Source organism: Ptychodera flava, unplaced genomic scaffold, assembly GCF_041260155.1.
Source record: "Ptychodera flava strain L36383 unplaced genomic scaffold, AS_Pfla_20210202 Scaffold_55__1_contigs__length_887147_pilon, whole genome shotgun sequence".
Classification (NCBI taxonomy): Eukaryota; Metazoa; Hemichordata; class Enteropneusta; family Ptychoderidae; genus Ptychodera; species Ptychodera flava.
This window is the reverse complement of record NW_027248377.1, coordinates 827,507-852,103: the sequence shown is the minus strand read 5'-3', so window position 1 is coordinate 852,103 and position 24,597 is coordinate 827,507. Positions and strand designations below refer to the sequence as shown.

The window sequence follows — 24,597 nt, the reverse complement described above, 5'->3', positions numbered from 1 at the left end:
CTCGAGCTGTACTGTACTGCAGCTGGGTTGGTGCATGATCATGATGCAAGGTCCCTCCGAACTAGCCCTGCGTACAGGTCTGTGTACGTGTGTTCCCGGCGTTATACGGCCTCCGAGGCCGTATAACGCCGGGACACATGGACCTGTAGGCTGTACGCAGGGTTTTACGCAGGGCTACTCCGAACCGTGAGTGCACGTAATCATGCGCCGATGACCGTAGCTTGTATTTAAGAATAAAGTCACTAACTATTTAAATTCTTGAAAAAATATGAAAATATAAGTACGTGCCGGTTCCCTTAACGTGATCATTCGCGTAAAAACCAAAGGAAGAGTAGTTCGAAAACCCGTAGACTGTTTCACATGACTCACCTGCAAGTCGCCATATTTTGAACCCCCTAACTGCTATGTAATAGTAGTCCAGTATCTGTTGTCAGAACTGAGTTCAATCATTTGTGGATGAAGTATTGACGCAAATGAATATTTTTTCTCAGAAGTTTGTTTTCCAATAGAAAATATCCCTCTAAATATTACCACTATTCTTGGCTCACAATAGCAGTTAAATATCGACATAATCTTACGTTTAGCGCAAAGTTAAGGGGCCTTTTATTCATTTTATTCTGCCGAACGAGAGCAATGGCAAGAAAGGGACATCGTCGCTCAGGTTCAGAATTAAGTGACCATTTTCCACTCATCAACGAGCAGCAAGTCGACGATATTACGCTAGAATTTTTCTACAAACCGCACACAATCACACTTCTGTCGGTATCTGTACTTACAGCCGTATACTTCGCATTTACAAGGTAAACGTTTTGGTTCATCTTTGAATATAGTGATTGACATCTCGGCATAGTCAACACACATCTCTATCGCAAGGTGTGTGGGATTTACGGTTGATACACTATATATAGATTTGCCTGCTCAGTTCTTATATAATATTACGGTGGCATTGCCCGAAAATATAGTGTGTTAATGGTTACAGGTAGAATATACAAGTGCGGTATTTTTGAAGCGATTCACTTTTTAGCTTCGATGTCAGCGACGCGAAGCATTAGGTGGATGTGTGGCGGCGTCCGTCGTCTGTCGTCCGTCGTACAACGTCTATCAACTTTTTACATTCCCAAGCTTTTTCTTCAAAACGGCCAGTCTGATTCCTTTAATATTTATGAGTAGATGTCCCCAGGGATGACTTTAATTAGATTGTGTAAGTTGTGATGAAATATGAAAATTTGTATTTTTGAGGCTAATTTTACTACTTTTGCTACTTGTCTGATAGCTTTGATATTTGGTATAGAGGTTCCTAGAGGTTCTCTTAAGTTGAAATTATGATGAAATCTGCAATTCTGCACTTTTCGGGCAATTTTTACATTTTGGCCAAAAAATTTGTGTCTCAAAAACTACTACTAGTCTGATAACTTTGATGTTCTTAGGGATGATCTTAATAAGTATTCAAACCCTAAAACTAACCCTAACCTTCCCTCCAAAAGTTGTATTTGATGTGTTCTTCCAAAGAAAGTCTGCAATTAAAGTGATTTCAAGGAATTCTTGCCAAAATCTGTCCTGATGATGATAATGACAGAGACAATAGGACTTATGTTATGACCTATGATTAAGGTGGTTGGAAAGGCTGAAGCGTCAGTTATAAATTTCAACAAAACTATTAAAATATAAAAGTAGTCAACATTCTCTGTGGAATAAAAAAAACTAGACATTTGGGCACAAAGGCATTGCAGAGTTATAGCCTGTTAAACTTCTGAAAAACTGACCAAATAAGAAGAAGTTGGGGAGTCCTTAGTGTATTACTATGGTAGAGGTCCCCTAGCTTTTAATAAAATGTTTGAAAAGGGAAAGTCATTATTTGCTGTTTTTCAGGAAAGTTTGACAAGGCGGTGCTGGCATTCAGAGTGAGTGACTGCTATTGTAAATGCATTTTTAGATTCTTTGAGTGTCAAAGAGGTGTTAAAAGTGAGATTAACCAAAAAAACTGCTCTATGACTTCAAAAGAGGGGTGCAAATATGGCTTGTTTTCAACATTTTTGACAGAATAACAGTTTTCCTACATAATTGTATACCAATTTAATCCAACTTTGAAATGAGATATGGACATGGAATTTTTACAGCCTATTAACAAGGTTACAGATAAGATTTGTACGGCACAATTTTCCTGTATTTGAAGTACTTTTTGAAAAATCACATTTTGAAATTTGAAAAAAATTTTAATAATTTTTTGATATATAAACCCATGTAAAATCATAAAAACAAATTTTATTTACAAATCCTGCCGTACAAATCTTACAATAAATAGTGTCAACATATTATAACTAATTTGGTAATATTAATACTATCCAATTATTATAATTCAAATATGTAAAAAAAATATGAAAAATTTAAATTTTAATATTTACTGGTGTCATATTTCAAAATCATGGCTGCAAATATACAATTTTTATATTCTTTGCAGAAAATATTAACTAAGGGAGTTATCCTGAAAATTTGAACTAAATATCTTGATTCTAACACTTGAAACTTGACATTAACTCTGAGAAAAGAATTGGTGCAAAAATAGCCTTTCCAACCACCTTAACTATCATGGGATTTTATGAAAGACTTGATGGGTACACTCGCTCGTCACTTTTCACCAAAGTCTCGGCACAAGTAATTACTATTTGTGATTTCTAACTTTTCAACTGTGGCCACCCACTTGATCATGATCGTAATCGTTTCTTTGACTTGTAAAAGTTGACCACATTTGTTCACTTCTGCGATTGGTCGTGTTCACATTGCACGTTGTCATGTGCAGGTGTACTGTGCACCCTAAACTTCAGCACACACACCCCCTCCCATCACACAAATATCTATGATGTATATGAATGAAAGGCCAATCAGAAGAGATAGTATCCATATGCATGTACAGTGCAACATAAGCTACCTCCTTGAACTAGCCAATTCTCTTTTGATATTCAAATTATATGTATTTTAACCATCATGGTGACAATGAAATTGAAAGTGTCCCAGCCAACCACCAGCAATTTTGTAAAAGATGATGTTACCTAACATTTCATAAGCCCCAGCCAAGCTTTCAAAAGTTGCAGTTGAGACTTGACCTTAATTTATAAAGTTGAACACCTGCCCTACGTTTAATTCAAAGTGGTAATTTCCTGCCAATCTTTTGTACCTTTGCATTTCTTTTACCAAGTGAAAAAATTAACAATATATTTGTCATTCTAAGATTAGTGACATCTATGTTCTAGATCGATGAGCAAGAAAAAAACTTTTATCTGACTATTGAAGTAATTGTACTCAAATTTTCCTCAGCAGTAAGCAGGGAGATGACATAGACTTGGATATTAAATTGCATTGTAATTTCAATGGAGTCTTCATTTCATCAAAATATTGCCAAAAAAATCTAGATTTAATTTTTAAAAAGTCCATCTGTTCCAACGTATAGTTCATGCAAGTTATAGAAGTTGATCAGCTTTTCAATTCCAGGTTGTCATGCAAATGTCTTTAGAACAAGTAAAGGTTGATACTGGTGATAGTCTTAGTATACAATATGCATAAATACCACCAATATTGCTTGTGCAGCCATACTGAGACAGACAGCCTAATCAACTTTACTAATATCACAGCAAATGACATAATTGTACTGCTAGATTTTTTAATTTGGCTGAAAATATTTCAAAGTGGCTAATAGCATCCTAAATCCATTGAATGTGTTTTAACATATTCATAATTGTAATCAAATTTAATGCAGTATTTAGGTAATGAGTTATTTTTAATATTATATAGGGCTCAGCCCTTGGTGTCGCGCCAGGGTTAAGATTGGCAATGTTATTTGTATTGATTCATGATAAACTGTAATTGTTACTTCATAAACGTTTATATTGACAACTATGCCCAGTTTCCCTCTGATGAAAGCAGTTCACGTACTTACACGACGTCAAACCCTGCAGCAGGGCAGGTATAGATTTTCTGTAGCTTGTAAAAATTTTGGACAAAAATTGGCAATTTTTACAATGATAACAGCCTATGGCGTTAAACAAGGGACGTATTATGCAATAATTATCATTGCAATGGTAACCGCACTACCCACATTCCACTTGCAAGCTGAAAACTATAGCGTTCCGTCTAAAAACTTGCAATTTTTGAATCTAATTATTGACACAGGGGGCGCTCTTCTATAATTCAATCCCAGCATTCTTTGCGTATGCCCCCGTTCATATGTACGACAGTTTTCTCCGTTTATCTATATCAACGATACTTTGTATCAGCGACAAGGTGTATAAACATTTACTGGCTAATAAAAGAGGTATATTTTATAAAAGGCATGTTATATCATGGTAATTTGTTTCGTATTTGTTTATTTACGAGTACTCAAAAAAACAAACATGGCGGCGCCATCATGAGAAAGAAGGTACACTTCCGGTTACTCGCATAGTATATTATGAATAAGCGCATGCGTAGTCAGTAAGCGGCTGGCGCGACTATTAAAGTTCGTCCATTGAAATGAAGTTGATGTTAAATTTTTTGAAGAAATTTGATTAATTTTACTGTCTGTAAATAACTGATTACATGTACCTTAGGTTTAAAAAATTACATTGCCAGCCCAGGTTGCCATTACAAAGTATTCTGTTTACCTGACTATTTTATGCTGAAGACAAGGGTATGTTTCTATAGTGACCTGAAGTCAGTACCGATAGATGCTATGCGTATACACATACTGGTATGCTTCATGTATGGTATTCCTTTTAAACCCATGGGACATCGCATGTTGCTCTCTCACCTTTGCATTCTCTGCATTCTTTATCATATAGAGTAGACATACTAGGATATTATCTATAAAAGCATACAGTGCATATACTGGTATATAAATGCATGTTACATAACATCCCCAGCACATTATTGATTTCAGTAATATTAGTTAACAGAAAACCACTACATGTATGTTCATCAAGGATATGAAGAAAGTGGCATCAACTTCAGAAGCAATGCAACCCACACACTACTGGCTTCACCAAAAAATATCGTGAAAGTAATAATAATCATCCATCACGGCTAACTGTTTAATCAGTTAGATTTCACCATCCCTGTATTACCACACTTGATTCATTTTTAATACCTCAATCATGATTTTTATGATAAATTATTCAACACATTATTGATTGGTGGCTGGCCATCCATGTCCTTGCTATTGTTCAGAATGAACTGTTTCACTAGCGAAGAGTCAACTTATTTTTCTATTCTACGTTCTATTCTGTTCTAATCTACTAAATTCTTTTCCTTTTCTCTTCTATTCAATCTGACCATTGATATTCTGACAATTTGAATAAGGGAAGTGTGAAGTGTGATACATATACCAGTAAAACTCATAATAATAGTTTTGTCATTTCCTGTACAACTTAGAGACATTTCCGATATTTCAATATGGAATGTGAAAAATACATTGAATGAGTTGGATGTGCCTACATCCTTGTATTCTTTTCCACAAGCAATTTTTATTAGTGTGAAGGTTACAGAAAGAAGAATCAGAAATAGCTTTGTTGGGTTTTTTAAGCAATTATTTTGAAGAGTATGTATCGTATGTTTTGAAAGAGTTGGAGGGAGACCTACATGTACACATGCATCATTGGTGCTGCTGTTTATTGGACAGTGGTGTTCCGTAATAAAATCGTTTTTGATACACAAATATGACTTGAAACATCGCTTAAAATGCACTTGAATTTGATGAAGTGTCCAGTTTGCTTTGCAGAGCTCATCTACATGTTGTTTATCATTAGAAAAGTAAACACTTGCATTTGTATTTTGCCCAGCAGATATTAGAATGAAGCCTACCCTGATAGAGCTAAAAAGTAGTTCCTTTTCGAAATACCGGTACAGTACATAAATGAAAGTAAGAACTGTTAGTTGCAGATCAGGTAAAAAATGATCACACCTCCTACCCCCCCCCCCCCCCCCCCTCCCCAATCATTAAGGCATCAGGCTATGAGGAGAAATACCAGAATTACCTTTTAGATCATTTATAATCAGTTCATTTGGTAGCAGATGAGGGCTTTCTCTTCATCAACACTGCAAAATTATTTTTCAGATCAGTTCAAATACAGTCACTCAGAGAAGGTCCTGATCAGCCGGCTTATTTCACTGCTCTATCACTGGCACCACTTTTTAAGAAGGAAAGTTATACATGTAGCACTTGCCAGCAATGTTATAAAAGCAATAGAGGTAGTGTTTTGGTCTGGTACCCTGGTAGTAGCTGAAATAACTCATAACCCCACAGTAGATGTTGAAAATATCAACCAGTTTCACCCACGCATAAATTAGCTCAAGAGTTTGTAAAAATTTAATTTCCAAATGGATTTTCCCATTTACTCTTTGCAGCATCATTAAAATGTCACATACCGGTATGCATCCAGTTTTATCTCGAAAAATGCATAAACAATTTAATTATTAATGCATGTATATGCATTGACGTATTCTACATAACAGATGTACATTTGTACATGTAGCTGTTGATCCTTGAGGTGTATTTTACCAATACCATGCATCTGTGTTGTTGGAAACTCAGCCAGTGTGAAATCCCTCCTGATAGAAGAAAATCTGATATGTTTATGACTCTGCAAGAGAATGACTCAGTTTGCATTGTTACACTGTGTCAGTCAGTCAAAGTTATGACTCTTTCGAGGTCTTGAACTGGATGTCTGTGTATGAATACTCACCAGTATGACAAGCAGGGCATGCAGAAAGCAAGTGTACCATAATATACAACACAAACAGTTTCCCTTCATGTCATTTCAGGCCAAACAAAAAAATTGTGCTGTTCCGATAACCCGACCTACCGTATTTTTTACCTGCCAACCCTAAACTTTTTAGAGCTATGTAAACACGGAAGTAAAAAAAAGAAAAAACCCGTAAAATCATGCATTCATTACTTAGCATTTGATTTTTGCTTGAACGAGGATGTCTTTTATTTTTTTTTCCCCTTTTATATGTGTGATACATTTTTCTAGAAATATGGCTAGTGTTTGACCGCCTTGAACCCCTGAAACATGGCTATTTAAAAATAAAAATATTTTGGAAAAACAAAATTATTGCCGACCTACCTACCCTATTTTTGAAAACTATGTTATCGGAACAGCACAATTTATTTGTTTTTTGCCTCAACATTATGACTTCCATATATTTAGGCATACCGGTATACATTCACTTCTGTTGAATCCTAGCCGTTTCTTCAGAAAAAAATAAACAGTACAGTCAGCTCTGAAGTTTCCCAAAACTGAAGAAGTTTTCAAAATGAACAAACAGTGACTGATGCATCATGGTTATGTATATTTACATATACAGATACTGCATCTTTTTTATGTTCAATTCATTAAATTCAGTAATAACAGCTGCTATGTTTGCTTTACAGGTAAATTCTTTGTTGCAGCTTCTTCACTATGATAAAAATCTGAGTTTAATCAAGCCTATCTATCTATACTTATCTATTCAGGCAGTGTCTTTCTGGATGCCCAAGGGAATGCCAGTACACTGGGTAAATCTATGACCTAGAAAGGTTTCTTGGGAGTATATATTCATCATGTATTCCTGTCACACATGACCTTGAAAAGCTCATATGAACCAGTTTATTGACACACACACACACTTTCTAAAACCATCACAAGTGATGCCAATTGAAGGGGGATAAAAGTAAATGCACTTGCCTTGAAAACTACAGTTGCTTCTTGTTTGACATCAAACTGGTGTCTTTCTGTAGCCCTACAAGTTCTGTAAAATGTGGATGAAACACGGCAACTCTTTACATGTATAAAGTTAACATGTACTGATATCCATAATACAACAGCATTGAAGATTTTATTTTTAAACTTTTCACCCCATTTCCCTGCACAAAGATCCGACCACACTATTTAGAAGTGTTCTGATGGTGAAATATTGAATTGCACAGCTCTGCTGTGTTGCTCAGCGTATTGTTTATTGTGTTATTTGGTACTCACTACAATGACAACTTATTACCGGTATATTACAGCTCTGTCAATACCAGTAAATTTTGTGAAGTTATCTCCCCAGATTATTACTGATAATGTCGCCAATTATCCATTAGTGTGGCCCTGATGTTTTCTACATCTACAAATTCCCTGGCATTGCCAAACTACCGGTATACAAATGTACCGGTATTACCCCCTCCCTGCCCATCAGGGACTCTAGTAAACTTTGCACTCCATAATATACTCAGCTTTGCCTTACATGTATGTGTAAAAAGTTTCCTTCCGTCCATGATAGGCTGGGAGAGTACATAAATGCGGATGTACCGGTATGTACATTGAAAAGGAAGATTTTGTACAAGATTGATATGTTTGGTACATATAGGCAGTTTGGTCAAATACACCAGTAGTTTTAGCAATCTGTTGTATTATTTTCTTGTACATGTACAGAATACTGAGATTGCCAACATATGGCACTTTCTGCCACAGGGTAATATTTTAGTATGAAAAATAACATGGATACATTACAAGGATATCCCTGCAAATGCTTTATATGTTTCCTTCGTTTGTTTGATTACAGAGATGAAGAAGTTAGTTCCCAAGACAATATCTGGGCAGGTGTCTGTTGTATGGTCTTCTTCTTCCTAATCATCAGTGTTCTGGCGTTTCCAAATGGCAAGTATTCCGTCCGTAACTTTGAATTCCACAACTAGTACACGTCACTTTACAACCTGTGAAAACTGCATGTATCTCTTTGTGGAGGCTAGAAATGACTGTATGTAGTCTTTATCATTTCTTCACTGAAATAAATAAAGTTAAATAATTGTTTCACTAGAACCATAACATATCCATAGTGTATAGCGGGCTCGAGGAAAGCCAAAATTAACAGACTCGGCAAGCCTCGCCCGTTAACTTTTGGCTTTCCTCTCGCCCTTGCCCATAAATAAACTTTAATGGTCAGCGTGTCGTCCATTATTTCTGTAGTGATATTTCTTTGTCTACTAAACAAAAAAGTCCAAAGGATTGTTCCTTCTGGTTGCATCTCTTGTAATAGTTGTGGAAATTTTACTGATTGGTCGGTTGCTGTGGTCAAGATACTAGAAGTGAACTCAACCTTTAATGGTATTTTGTCAGACATAGGGAAGTGATACCAACTTGAGTTGACCAAGAGAGACATTGGCATCTCTACATCGGATTTGATCAGATTGTGCAGGCACATTGTTCTGTTTGAAGTTTGGGTACTGCATACATGAACATAATATTGCTGAAGCATGATTCCATATTGTACAAGCTAAAATGTACCATACAGTTAGCAAGATATGAAATTGGATAAATTACTGAAGTTTGGTTACATCTCGTGTGTAGAACTATTTGCAATTATCATGATGTTTTGAAAGTTGACCTCAATAAATGCCAATTCTAGACGTTCTGCATTTTTACTGGTAGAATTATCTCATTATCTTATTAGAGTTGTCACCAAGGTAACTGTCAGACTACAGGCACCTCATCTCAGGAACTTCAGTGTCTCTTGTTTTGACTGATAACAGGGAAGTTCACAATTTTCTCTGACCGTACCACCAACAGTGACTGTCTATCACTTTCTGATAATTTCAATTACGAGTAGAAATCAGTGATTTACAACAGTTCTCTCAGTTGAGAGGTTGCCATGGAAATAAAACAGAAGTGACAAGAACTTTCAATATAAAAATTACAGTAGAACAAGGAGCATAGATTGACAGGTCACAGAAGAAAATAGAAAATAATATTTTGCATACAGACAATTTATCCTTATAATTATGAAGCCAAATATGAAGCCACCTGGTATTGAAAGTCATTCATATTGGGAAGGCAGTTGATTTTGAAGTGTCATAATACTCATATTTAAAGCAAACCATTCTTCAACACAAAATCTTGTTGCCTCAATAAACATCACTACTAATACATGTATTGGATGTGGATGGTTAATCCTTTGCAATACAATGGAAGTAAACTTCACTCAGTCCCACTTCATACACTGTATCAGCTAGCTGTCACACAAAGTCAAGTTGTATTTGGCCATGGTATACGCTTAAAGAGAGAAGCTTTAATCAGGTACAGTGAAGCTTTCATTATGGTAATCTTTTCATCCTTTTCAATGAAAATTGTCAGTCATTTTTCTCTGGATAAATGTCTGCAGTGAATGGTGATGGATAGGCTTACTTTCAAGTGATACTAGTGTACAGTTGTCTCATTGCTATGAAATAATAAAAACTTGTCAAAACATGTAGAAACAAAACATATATGTAATTTTGTATAACATTCACTGTATTGTACTACCGGTAGGTGATTATGGATGCAGTATTCATGAGAAATCACACATGAAAGGCTCTTACCACAAACTTTGTTTACCTTGTGCTACATGTACACCCCAAACTTTACCTCATACTACCTCCTATTGGTACTCTGCTCTATCCTAAAACTACTGGTGTGAGTGCATGCAAATCAGTGCATTGATTTGAATAGGAACATCTGGGATGTTAGCGGGCCGGGTGAACGATGTACTGACCGGTTGACTTTCCATGGTTACCCGGTCCAGTGAAGCCTTTCGACGTTTTCGACGTCAAAGTAGACGCTTAACGCTAGATGTAAAATATCCATGCACGCACTGCTATTTTAACTTTCGTTAAAATCTGTTTGATGCTGGTCGATAATGGTAAAATTGTTTGAAAATCCCCTGCATGTAACTAAATGTCATATAGCATTAACTGTGAAGAGGCATGTAATAAAAATATTATTGCCTGAATACATGGGTTTATGTGCCCTCGCAGCAGGAGACAATTTGCCCTCCTGGCGTCGGGCAAATTGTCACCTGCTCTCGGGCACATAAACCCATGTATTCAGGCAATAATATATAATATTGGACAGATGTACCAGTACTGCCATAGGGGGCTGAGCAATGAGATCACTCATCACTCAGCCACACAGAACACAGAACACAATCAAAACCCAGTCCTTTGAATTAGCTTATGAGAACCACAGTTTTTGATAGTCAAAAACATATTTATTTCTGTTGCAAGTGAAGCTGAAATGTCCTTTTGCAAGGCAATTCAGGGAAAGAAATCCTACTTTGAAAGGAAACATGATATTCAATAGATTCATCATCTCGGGAGAAGTCGCAGTCTTTGCTATTTTATGTGACAATGTTGTTTTCCTGTAACATTTATTGCAATGACTCGAGAGTAAACACATTTTAATTTTGAGATACACTGATCTATGTAATGGAATTGGATCATTTATTGTGAGGTAATCACCTAAGGACATCACAGATCTGTTATCACAGTAATTTTGTGGAGCCTTGCAAATTACTTTGAAACATTCCACTCTACTCACAGATTGATGCAAGATGTTATCTCACATGGTACAATTCCATGTAGCTTGATGATGCATATACACAGTGCCTTGCAGTGTTTGTGTATGTACATGTAGCGGCATATCAGTGGCATGCCATTCAAGATATTTCTAACACAAATGATAATTTTGCATTTTGCACATGCTTTAGTTTGTATATATCTGTTGTAGGGCCAACACAAAGAAATTTCCAGAAATTCTCAAAGTCTCAAAAAGGTTGTGAATACTTATTTACACACATTTATATGTACCAGTGGCATGGAGTAATTTGATAAATTACTGTTAAATTGTTGAGAAGATTTCTGATGTTACAGAATTAGAAGTGAAAATGAGAACATTACTGGATGTGTTTCTTTTTTTACAAAATTAGGAATGCATATACCAGTACTTAGGTTATGAAATCTTGCCCAAGTGGTCATAACTTAGCTTTTCACATACTGTACATGTAATACTGGTAACTGGCCTCACATAGAGTAGGTAGAATAAGAAGATGGAACTAGAATTTGACCCCAGGTACAGTTACATTTAAAGTGTTACATGCATTATTTTTGTCAGTTGTCAGTGGATATGTGTCTACTCACAATTGTTAAGTAGATACGCAAGACGTGCACTACAAGGCACAGACCAGTTGAGGCAGTATGGAACCGCCAATCATGTACACTGGCTTGAACTACTGTTAGTTCAAGTGGTTCTGCCATCCTACAAATCAGACAGACTGATGAATGAATGACACAGATATATCACAAGGCATGAATAGGACAACTGTAAACATCGTAGACTGAAAGATTCAACCATGTGTGTGGAGACTGGCCTTGCATGCTGCTGAATCTTTCAGCATCCTGCAAACATTTACTTACTGGTCAGTTCTCATTGTATCTTCAACCTAACTAAACTCATATTATCAAATGGCTACTGGATATGTTCATTCTTCAGAAAAATTGCCCTTTTCATGCAGTGATATTACAATCTAAAATGTAACTTTGTAAATTCTTTTGTTCTGTTTTTGGGGGTTATTTTTTGTTTCTTTGTTTGTTTGTTTTTTTGTTTTTGTTTTTTTTAAGTTTAATTACATTGTTCTGGCTTCATGCCTGGAATTTCAGTATGTCAGGTACACAGAGTAATTGCTAAAACGTTTAAATTTTCGTGTATCATACTGATCTTCTAAACAAGATTATGATCTTTCTTTCCATGCTGAGTTCAACCTGGATTGAGCTTTTAAACTTCTGCAATCTTTCACAGGACAAACATCAAGTATGTGCCATAAAATTGTTATTTTTCAAGTAATTTGAAGTTAAAAAATATATGTTTTATCTATTTGATATATTAACACTTAATCTACTTGTAATAACTGTTACATATGTAAAGTACTTTTGGAATTTATTAGGATTATTTCTGGAATCAGTACGGTATATTCATAGTTACAAGTTAGATATGGAGGGACTGTGGTTAAACTACATGTAGTAAGAGGTAAGAGATCATGGTGGTTGCAACTTGTGACAATGTGACTGTTTAATACTACAGCAGGTCTTGTTTCCAGAAGGCTATTCCTCTGTTCACAATAAGTCTTCAATAACTCAGAAATGTAAAATATCTTACCCTTCCTATACTGAACTCAGCTTTCACTGGATTTTCTGATCTTTGCAAAAGTTTCAATTCATTGATATGGACTGTAATAGACCTTTTCCCGGTTATCCCATGATGCCTAGCTGCTACGTCACTGGGTCTTGTACATTTCCGGTTGTCAAAATGGCAGACGACATTGCAACTTCAGGTCCGTCTGTTGTGACTTACAGGTATTTGAAGAGTTTGACATTTAACAAACTTCGAAGTTTGTGTCAGGTTGAACACATTAGTTCGCTTGGCAAAAAGTCTGAGCTAATTTTTCGTTTATGTGACCATCACGGCATTTCTACATGCGGGGAAACTGCTCTTGCCGATATTTCGAATGTCACTGTGCCAGCTGGACAACCTCACCGCAACCATAGGCGAAGACTGTGGTGCGCAACTGAATCGCTGAAGGAAGAGTACCACAGACTTCCAAAGTTTGAGAAAGTGACGAGTGGATGGACAACTGACATTCGGCACATTCCACCTGTATCCATCGAACACATAAAACAATATTTGATATATTGTGCAGACAAGACATACGACAAGGAATCTCTCCGTGCGTACAAGCCCTCAAGGCCTATGAACTTTATGATGCAGGACATGTTCATAGTCTTGAATTTAATCCATATATGCCATCATCTTCATTTCAATTCTTAAGAGGAATATGTAATGCTTCCCAAGATAGTACGAAGTCGTACAGAGTTTGTGTATGCCTTGACAGAAATGGACAGCCATATGGCGCTGTATGCCGATGTGTTGCAGGGTAAGTCATGACCTCTCTTGGTTGTCAACAAAATGATATTGTCTCCTATAATGAGTCTGCCTATAATTGACAGATACTTATACATCACAGGGCTCAAAATTAGCGGTAGTCCCGCGTCCACAGACTACCAACTTTTCCCTTGGGCTACCACAATCCATGAAATGGTAGCCAACATGGACTACCAAAGACCAGGACATAAAATTCAGTCAGTACTTGGCGTGTAATGTACGGTACAATATCTGAACTGACGTACTTGAATGACAGGCACTTGAAGTGATGGTCAATGAAAACGCATTTTCAGTGCATTTTGATGATATCACGGGCGATATTAGCTCTGCATGGCAGGGCTGTGTGTTACCGGCGTTATACAGCGTGTGGTGGGAGGTCGTATAACGCCGGTAACACACAGCCCTGCCATGCACAGCTAAGGCAATATGCGTCCGAAAGCCCATGGTCTATTTTTAGCACTGTTGCAGTTGTCTAGTCTCGACGTGCCGAGGTCGTTGTCGTTGGCATGACGACTATCAAAATTTTCATACAACTCTGAGACTGAAAAAAGTTGTCAAAGGATCACCAAACTTTTGAGTACCACCGTGTCCATTAGGCCTAAAAAAGATAGTTTCTTGTCATCGCGTGCGGTATTTCAGCACCTGCTCATCATGGCATTTTTGGGGTTACATACTGACTGATCCCTGTTTGCATGTCCAAAAGTGCTAAACAGAAAACGAAGTATTATGCAGCCAGTATCTGTTTAATAGTGCCAAACCTGCATTGTTGAGAAAAAAAGGAAAAAAGAAAACCGCGTCACCACATCACTTTTGCTGAATGTCACGGACTAGAATTTTTTTTTGGGGGGGGGGGGTGGGGTGGGGTGGAGTGGGGGCTTATACCTGTTTCCTTTTGGTACGGGGTGTCTAAGTATCCAAAACAAATGGCTAGAAAATTCACTTCATGGGTAGAATCTTGAAAAATTGCTTTTTCTTGTGTAGTTAATGAAAAACAATATCCCTAAACTAAAATGTGCATGGGCTACCAGCCATTGTCACTTGGCTACCAACTTCAGAAAATGGTAGCCCAAGTGGACTACCAGGGGAAAACGTTAATTTGGAGCCCTGTATCGTGAAGTGGGAATGTCTCAGTCTATTAAATGACAGTCAGTGTTGTGTTGCATTTGTTTTTGTCATGTGGCCATCAAGTGAAAAATATCTGTTATTGTCCATATACCTCTAACTGTGGTTCACATTGCATATGTGACAATACAGATTGTACTTCTAAAACCACTAAAGCTTTTTATTTTCAGTATTATTTTCGTATGCACTTGATGTATCAATATATTTTTAAAAGCCATTTTATGACCAAAACATTGGGGAGGCTAGTCCCATTTACAGAAAGTATTTTCATAAACAAATCAATAGTTACTACCATGATAAATATTAAATTCATTTCCTAACCTAATATGCATATCTGTGTATATAGATTGGGAGAAGCCTGCAGCCATGTTGGTGCATTACTTTTTGCTGTAGAAGACTTTGTTGCAAAGGGATACAAGAAACTACCAGATGGGCCACAGTGTACAGAGGTTTTGTGCAAATGGATTTCACATAAAGGTAAATACCAAGTACTATTGGCATTTTCTTTCATGAAGTTTAAAATTGTAAGTTATAAACGTCGAGCTCCACCATCGCTTTTCATAAAGTTGCAGGTTTTTCCAGTGTAAAGAACATTTCAACCCAATAATATATGTTGCGCGGATGCTCTGGTAAAGGTTACTTTTGTGTTTCATATGGCTTGTTTTTGATATTGAGTAGACTCTGTTAGAGAAAGTGTACATAATTGAGCAATAGAGCACACCCAGCTATGGTATACAACAAGATTTTGAACAGTTCACGATGCACAAGCAATAGCGAGTGCATATATGAAGTGAACTGGTCAAATCTCGTGGTACATTAGGCAAAGACTGTATTAACTTGCATGGTATCTGAAACCCAGGTCCTTGTCTGACCACTCAGGATAACTAAGCAGGGAAGTAGGGTATTCCTAAGTTAATGGAGCTTTCCTGTAATGATATCGTCGATGGGTGTGATTTATTGCTATTATATCATAAGAGTATATTGAAACTCTGCTGTTGAACGTCATAAAAGGAATTTTTGCTCAAGCCGAGAGATCGGGCATATGCTAGCTGTGGTATATCGCCAATATACCAAGGTTCTTATCACATCTCAACCAATTAAATTGCTGTATTTGCTGCATCAATATGCTGGTATGATATAATATGAATTATATCATACCAGTATATTGGTGGTGCAAATAAAGCAATCTGATCGGTCAAGATGCAAAAAATACTGTGGTATATTGGCGATATACCACAGTTGGCATACGCGTGAGCTCTCAGGTTGAGCAAAAATCTGTTTGCGACAGTCCACACCAGAAATTTATAATATACTGTTTGATATAATAGCAATAAAGCACACCCAGTGACGGTATACCACTCGATTTTGATCAGTTCACTCCATATATGCACTCGCTATCACTCATGCATATATGTCGTGAATTGTTTAATATTTTGTGGTATACCGCTGCTGAGTGTGCTTTATTGCTTAATTATTACACACTTCCTGTTATATCTTGCATTCAATTTAATCATTATTATTACCATCACGAGCATCATACCTCGGGTGGGTAACAAATCATGATTTTACCCTTCCTAGATTGTGTTTATTAAACTTTAGTATATATAGACTTAGAATTTCTAGCAGTCAAGGAAGATAGTATTTTTATGTAACATGTTTTTTAATACTTTTTGTTCACATTTTCACAGATTCACGTGTTCATCCCACAACTATGGATAATGTGAAAATATACAAGCCTGGATATGGTAAAAATATACGTCAGCAAAACTTGCATGCTGGAATCGATGATGGACGAGCTCCAAGTCAGAGAGCAGTAGACTGTGAACAACTCCTTTTGCTACGCAACAGACTCCTTAATAATTCTGTAAAGGTACCAGCAAGCAATGCCATTGCCATGAGTAGATTTTTCAACCATTTTAATGAAAAACCCATAATGGAGGGGAAATGTGACCTTGGTGACCAATTAACAGTTGATTTATTATGTGATACCAATCTTGGATGTGAAATTGAAGTTAAAACAGAGGAACACAAAAAACAATTGAATCGATCACAATGAAACATCAGGAACCATTGACAAATGTGCATAATTTACATAATATCATAATCAGTAGCAAAGTAGATCAGACAATTCTTGATGATGAAGACTTGATGGGTGTTTCATATGAAGGAAAGTTTCACCATTATCTGAACAATATAAAAGTGACAGAATCAGAAGTGCAGAAAATAGAGGAGTCAACGCGAGGTCAAAGTATAAATAAAGAGTGGTATGTTTACAGACATGGTCGTGTTACGGCATCTAAATTTGCACGGGTTTGTAAATTGAAATCTACAACTCCCCCAGATTGTACTGTTCGTGAAATTTTGAATTATGGGAGACAGTTCACTAACAAAGCATGTCAGCATGGTTTGCAGATGGAAAGTAAGGCAAGAGAATTATATGTTAAAAAAATGAATACAAATGGTCACCCTGGTCTCAGTGTCAAAGAGTGTGGATTTATCATAGATATTGACAGACCTTATCAGGGAGGAAGCAGTGATGGATTTGTTCATGACCCATCTGTTTTAACTAAAGATGGAATTGTAGAGCTAAAGTGTCCAGTAAATGATGGACTCAGTCTTGGTGAACTTGTTACTAAGAGAGGGAAGGGTTTTTGTCTTGAATATGGTGAAAATAGAAATTTAAGAATAAACCGTAGGCACGACTATTACTATCAAGTACAGGCTTTGATGGGAATCACTGGAAGACAGTGGTGTGATTTTTGTGTAGTTGTGTCTCTAAATGAGAATTTAATGGATGATGGGTAATGGGTTTTTGTGGAGAGGGTTTTATTTGATTCTTCATTTTATCTGTGGATGTGTGAAAAGGTCGAGAAATCTTCCTTTCATCCATTATTCCAGAACTTTTCACAGAACGAGTAAAAAGAGGAAAGTGTCTTCATCCAAAGTCATTATATTACAAATACAAAGCATAATTCAACAGAAAGTTTTCATTAATTCATTCATGAAGATTGCTCACTTATATTATTATAGAAAAATTAGTGTTTCTGGTGATGTTTAAAATAAATATTTGTTAATGTCAACAATTTAGTGTTCCTTGGTGCAATTAACATGGCAATGGCAACCAGTTTGAGTGTGGAACATCTCTCAATTTCAAGTAAATATCAATATATAGAATATGAGTAGAGACCCCACTTTCTTCTTTAAAGGAGGAATGGGCAGTAACATACACAAAACCTCAATTTGGTATCTGTGTAAATAATCATTTTATTACAAAGTATATCATAAATCTTATGTATATTGTTATTTATTATAATTTATTACAGAATTACATTTAAAATGTGAAATACCTGTAAAATAGATATTTCTTATAAATGATATATAGATAAGACTTGTATAAATAAATAAATACAGCAATGTATAATTTTTATGATTGATTTCCATAATTTAAGTATATATATTAATATATATATATACATTATTATATATATAAATTCTTTCAATTCACAATTTGTCAGTAATAAATGCAAAATGAAAATATCATTTTTGATTGAAAGTATCTTATGTGTAATCTTATTATTTATCACCTGCAGGGTTTGTAGGTTCCAGGTAAAAAATTATGGAAAAGTTGTTGGATTGTTTCCTTGTGCACAGTGACTTTTGGATATGTTTTTAGCATTCAGAAGCTACTCCATATAGCATGTTTATGTGCCCTGTGTTTTGTTTGTAAACTCAGCCTGTAAATTTACAATTGCGCTTTAGTTATTGTTGACATATGAAATCTACTCCAGACATAAATTTCAATTCCAAAAATAATACTGATTGCACACTTGTGTGTTGTATTGGTAAGCTTGACAGCAAATATCTTATCACACTTCAGTGATCAAAACAAACTGCTGTTCATACACAGAAAATACAATACAGCAAAAATTTGGACTTTTATCCCTTCATGTCCGATAACCTATGCATATCCACAGAGACACACAACAAACCTCTAAATGTATTGGTAATTTGTCTGTCTGTGTCAGTTTCTGTCCAGCTGTCTGCTTACATCCCTCTGTATACTCATTTTGTATGCCCCTGGCCAAAATTTCTGCAATTAACTTACATGTCTAAGAAAGGCAGAGCTGACCGAGCCAGGATACCAAGACAGTGCCAGAGGTTTACAGAAACTCTAGCCAGAGTCATACAAAAATGACTGACCAACACAGATGGCTTATCAGAAACAGCAACATATATACAGATGCTGTTTTGTAATGGTAATTGAAATGACATCCTGACATCAGTATTTCCTGAAGAGAGTGTACCCCCTCCCCCACCATCATCATCAAAAGATAAAATTTGAATACTGCTTCTCAATTGAATGAACTTAGCAATCCCTTAATCCTTCAGGAAAGGTGATTGGAAATTCACCAGAAATGCACATGAAATAAAGACATGCTTGGCAACATCTTTCATGGTCATCTTAATTTCACTGTCAAATATATGAAAATTTTTTATTCTATTTATAGCCCTTTCTATATGAATCCGAGCCTCTGAGATTCGACGTGATCGTTCAACTTCCTTAGGGTGTAACTGGGCACAATCTTTTCCTTTGAATGATGGGATGTTCAATGAAGCCCCTACAGAAGACAATTCAATTTCTATATTGAATCCCCGATCAGCCATCACATCATCCCCAGTCTTTAAGTGTTGCAGAAAATCGCATTTTTTGTTATACACTTATCAGAGGCTCGCCCTCCCCACATATCTGATACGTAATTCACACTTCCATTAGGCCCAATACCAACAAGAAACTTACAAGTGTTGTGATGTTTGTAATTGCTCCAGACTTGTTGCTTTGCATGTATCGCTGATGGTGTTTCGCTGAAAATTTCAGTACAGTCAATTACAACTCTAGTATTGGGGTAATTTCTAAATGCACTACATCTACTATCAGACACATCTTCATTTGTGGGCATTGTAAATATGGTAGAAAATTCCCTACTCATGAAAGATATCCATGTATTGAATATTCTGGACACACTTCCTTCACTGATTGAGAATCTCATTGCTAAGTCATGCAGTTGTAAACCACATTTCAGTCTGACCATAACCAGAAAAAATTCTGTTTTTAGTGATAATTTCCTGTCAGGGCCTGGTTTATTATGATTTTCATACTTATAAAAATGACCAAATTGAGTTTCCTTTTCACCCCTCCAGTACTGCAAATTCATTGCTTTGGGTTCGAGATACTCGAAAACTGATTCAAACACTTCATAATTTGGGTATCCTGTCCAGTAAAGAGTTTCTTTGTCATTATTTCTGATTGTGTCCAGACTGAGAATGCATGACTTTAAGTTGTTTATGTTATGTCTAAGTTTACAATTTTCTTTTTCAATTTTCACTATATGGTGGTAGACATCTGGATACTTCACTCTAATTTCTTCCATTTCCAATTCTGATTTACTAAGAATTCTTTTTGCAGCAGCAGTGTAATCATGATCAGGAAGACCAGCCGACTCTAAATGCTGTTCCTGTTCAAATAGAAAGACACTTCATGATTGAAATGATGCTTCATATCAGTTATTATCTTATGTAACAATTAGTCATCTATCTGCAACATGAGTCATATATATATATATATATATATTATATATATATATATATATATATATATATATATATATATATATATATTACATGCATTGATGTGAGTGAAAATTAGTGCATTATTTTGAATAGGAACATCTGGGGGGCTAGTAGGCTGGTAAACGATCCACTGACCAGTTTCCATGGTTACCTGGTCCAGTGAAGCCCTTCGACGTTTCCAATGTCAAAGTAGACGTGTAAAGGGACAAAATCGCCCATTTTTCATGAATTTTGTTTGATACGAGATACTACTTATATTGTTTGACATTTTGAAAGATACTGAATGAATGGGTGACCATGCATATATTCGACCCCAGTTTGATACACAATACATGAAACCATCGCGAAAATAAATTAATGGTCATGACCATTAATTCATTTTTTCAGTATCCATTCATTCAGTATCCTTCAACATGTCAAACAATATAGGTAGTATCATGTATCAAACAAAATTCATGAAAAAATGGGTGACTTTGTCCCATTAATGCAAGATGCAAAATATCCATGCGCACACTGCTATTTTGACTTCCGTTAAAATTTGTTCGATGCTGGTCAATAATGGTAAAATTGTGCAAAAATGCCCTGCATGGCACTCAATGTCATATAGCATTAACTGTCAAGAAGCATGTAATGAAAATATTATTGCCTGAATACATGAGTTTATGTGCCCATGCAGCAGGAGACAGTTTGCCCTTGTCATGCAAATTTTCTGCTACTGTGAGGACACATAAACTCATGTATTCAGGCATATATATGTATATATATATATATATATATATATATATATATATATATATATATATATATTATATATATATATATTATATATATATATATATATATGGGTACTGTTTTTACGTGCTGTTTTTTACGTATTATATATGTTATCAATAATACAGAGAAAATTTGCATATAGTCACTCTGTGGAGGAAATGATGTCAATGTAGGACTTGGAAATGAAAGACATTACTCCCTTATGTGATGAGAGTTTGTTTTGTTAGTGAATTTCAGATGAACTAGCTTTTTCAAATTTTGTTCCCAAAACTGAGTTCACCCTAAGTAAACATAGGACAGGTAGCTAAACCAGCAGTAATCAAAGCCTAGCCCGCGCAAACATTCTAAATATAGTGAAATATTGAAATAAATGATGGAGAACAATTTAATAAGGTACAAAAGCAAAACAAAACAAGTAACCAGTGGGCAAGTCTAGATTCTTTATTCAGAGGTGGTGATCCAGTCTGGATAATAATACAATTCTATAACTTATATATGTTTTCAGGCCTTTCCATACAAAGATAAAAACTTCATGTAAGTTTACTTACCTTGTCAGATGATTTCATGGAGATAGGCAGATGTTGGTCATAATTAGATTTGTCCATTTCCTCTGTTTTTTGTTGCTCTGGGACAGTTTTCCTGATCTTGTTCTCAGTCTAGAAGAAAAAAGGTTAACACATTCTGTATTCATACACATGTTATATTCAATGAACTCTACCATGAACAAAGGGAATGCAACTCCACAGTTTAAAAAAATATGAAAGGATTTTTTATTATGTCTCCCTTTAGTTTACCCTCTACAGTACAGGTTACCTGTGAACACACATCATACACCAGTGTCACATTACACATATGTAGCACCAGATGTGAACTGAATGTGCTCCCGTGGTTTACAACAGGTTCATTACATAGTAGTATAGTTCATGTAACAATCAGATATCTGTCAGATCATTATATGTTACATATTGTAGCAGGTTTCATCAACTTTTGCACAGTACTCTCAGAGTGAAATCACTAATTATAAAACTTCATTTAATATCTACATTTGCTGTTTGTTAACTTGACACTGCTTCAGGCTTTTTAGTAAATTTAGATATCTACCAGAGCAATATCTGTAGCAGGTATCATCAAATTTGGTGCATAATTTTCAGAGTTGTATCACTAATTACAAAAGTTCATTGAATATGCAAATGAGCAGATAATTGACAAGACACACAGTATCATCATAATGTTGTAAGATTGTCATCAGTGAAAAGTTTCATGAAATTTTGTGAAGTATTTCTTGATATATGTCGACATTGTCATTACTTTCTCAATAGGAAACCATTATATGAAAAAATGATACTACATAACTTCATTAATGTGCAAGCCACACTAACCAAAATCTAATCAGATCTCTCAATCTAGCGTTTACTACATGTCTACCAAATCTGACTTTAATCCCTTTAGGCGCCATTCATGAGTTATCATATAAACCATTCTATGAAAAAAAAGTTACTACATAACTTCATTAATGTGCAAGCCACACTAACCAAAATCTAATCAGATCTCTCCCTTAGTGTATACTACCTGTCTACCAAATCTGACTTTAAACCCTTTAGGCGTTCATGAGTTATCATATAAATAGACAGACAGACAGACAGACAGACACAAACACACACACACACACACTGACAGACAGACAGGCATCGGTACAACATTAGTTCACTCGTACGAACCTGTGAGCTTCAAATGAGTGCCGCACCAGAACACAAGAGCTTGTTTTGCCATATGGAGTTTGTCGTTGTTTGAGGGGGGAGGCAGGTGTACATGTACCCCACTCGCATCATGGCTTACAAATGAAGTTCACATGAACACTATGCATGGACATTGTGGTACTAGTTGTCTGTCGACACATATGTAGTCTTACGAATCAATGTACCGATACTGTCCGGCAATAAATTTTGCCGTCTTCAAGCTAAGACGTGCATGTGAGTTGAAAAGCGTTGCATCATCGCCGGACACACTACATTCAGTACATTAGTTCAGTCATAAACCACGGCACAGTCCCTCTATCCACGGCCTGGACACTAGTCTGCACGCGCACACGGTCTACCGATACCTACTCACATACACGATCACATAGTGTACAACACTTACCTTCACATTTTTTCTTCGTATGCCAGTTATGTGTTCCCGTCTTCTTTTCTGCCTGGTCAGCCTCTTTGGAAATACAGTTGGTACATAGGCCTTTGAGTCTGAATCATCGGACTTACGGAAATCTTCAAAGTGTATGTTGCATATTTTCGACCATGGTTTCGGCTCCCATGACTTTACATGGCATTTTATGTACTTAATCCATGCCTCTCGTCTTTCCAGAGGGGCATTAGGAAAAGTATAGTACATACCGCCATCTCTGTTGCGTCTTCGGTGACAAAAAGGTACACAACATGAGTCAGATCAACCCATGTTTACGATTGCATCATATGTTACACTATTTAGCATAACAATGTCGTCTACGGGGGCCCGGAAGTATACATCACCCTGGCGCTCAATGCACCATGGAACCGGAAAGAGAACTATATAAAAGATGAGTTAATATATTTGCCCAATAACAGCTTTGTCCTTGATCAATTTGTGTTGCCTTTCCCTGTCATAGTTACTGATAATGTGCATGCTTAATTTAGGTGTTCCTACACACTACCACATATTCTCTATTCCAAGACTAATTATTCTAGCATGCATCTTATGGTGTTCTGAGGTTTCTATGGCTCAAAAAAATAAAACAATTTTAATATACACAAAATATTTACTCATTTAAATTGGTTTTGTGTTTGGATTCTGAGAAGATCTTTTTCTATTTGACAAGATCATTGAGCCAGGCTTAAATTACTGATGTTATCTGTGGTTATCTGTTTCAAATGGAAGATTTTGTAAATTTTAGCTCCGCTGTCAGCAACGTGGAGCTTATAGGTAAATGTGTGGCTGCATCCGGCGTCCATTAACTTTTTACATTCAAAGCTTCTTCGAACAAATGGGCAGTCCCATTCCTTCAATATTTGGAGTACCGGGTACAAGTCCTCAGAGATGACCTTAATCACAATTGTTCAAATTGTGATGAAATATGCAAATTGTATTTTTGAGGCTAATTTTACTATTTTGGGGCAAAAAGCTTCTTAACAGCTATTCCAAAATGAGCCATTAAAGATTTTAACCTTCTTCATCAACACGTGTAACAAATATTTATTTTCTACATAACAGCAGAGCTCTGTTGGCTGCTTGGTCGCTTGTTTGTAAATACCTACAGGAATTTGTAGTTAAATGTAGTAACATACTGGCATATACTCAGTATTAC

At 36.1% G+C, this 24,597-nt stretch overlaps 3 protein-coding genes across 6 annotated transcripts in view; 2 read left to right on the top strand and 1 right to left on the bottom strand.

Annotated features, from left to right (window-relative positions):
• Nucleotides 1-614: 614 nt before the first annotated feature.
• The window catches only part of LOC139128469 (phosphatidylserine synthase 1-like), a 324,577-nt gene continuing 300,594 nt past the window's right edge, over nt 615-24,597 (top strand). For 2 of the 4 annotated variants that reach the window (XM_070694242.1, XM_070694240.1), the window contains exons 1-2: nt 615-800; nt 8,554-8,648. In XM_070694242.1, coding sequence (XP_070550343.1) covers nt 634-800; nt 8,554-8,648 — 262 coding nt within the window. In that variant the 5' untranslated portion in view covers nt 615-633. The remainder of the gene's footprint in view (nt 801-8,553; nt 8,649-24,597) is intronic. The other 2 variants (XM_070694244.1, XM_070694243.1) reach the window with 1 other exon arrangement.
• LOC139128481 (uncharacterized) lies at nt 13,544-17,709 on the top strand. The gene is made up of 3 exons (XM_070694251.1): nt 13,544-13,731; nt 15,208-15,338; nt 16,550-17,709. Exons 1-3 carry the CDS (start codon nt 13,598-13,600, stop codon nt 16,915-16,917), a joined length of 633 nt encoding a protein of 210 aa, XP_070550352.1. The 5' UTR covers nt 13,544-13,597; the 3' UTR covers nt 16,918-17,709.
• LOC139128494 (uncharacterized) lies at nt 18,817-23,691 on the bottom strand. The gene is made up of 3 exons (XM_070694263.1): nt 23,403-23,691; nt 21,812-21,919; nt 18,817-20,374 (listed from the first exon to the last, which is right to left on the bottom strand). The coding sequence occupies exons 1-3, from the start codon at nt 23,646-23,648 to the stop codon at nt 19,544-19,546; spliced, it is 1,185 nt and encodes a 394-aa protein (XP_070550364.1). The 5' UTR covers nt 23,649-23,691; the 3' UTR covers nt 18,817-19,543.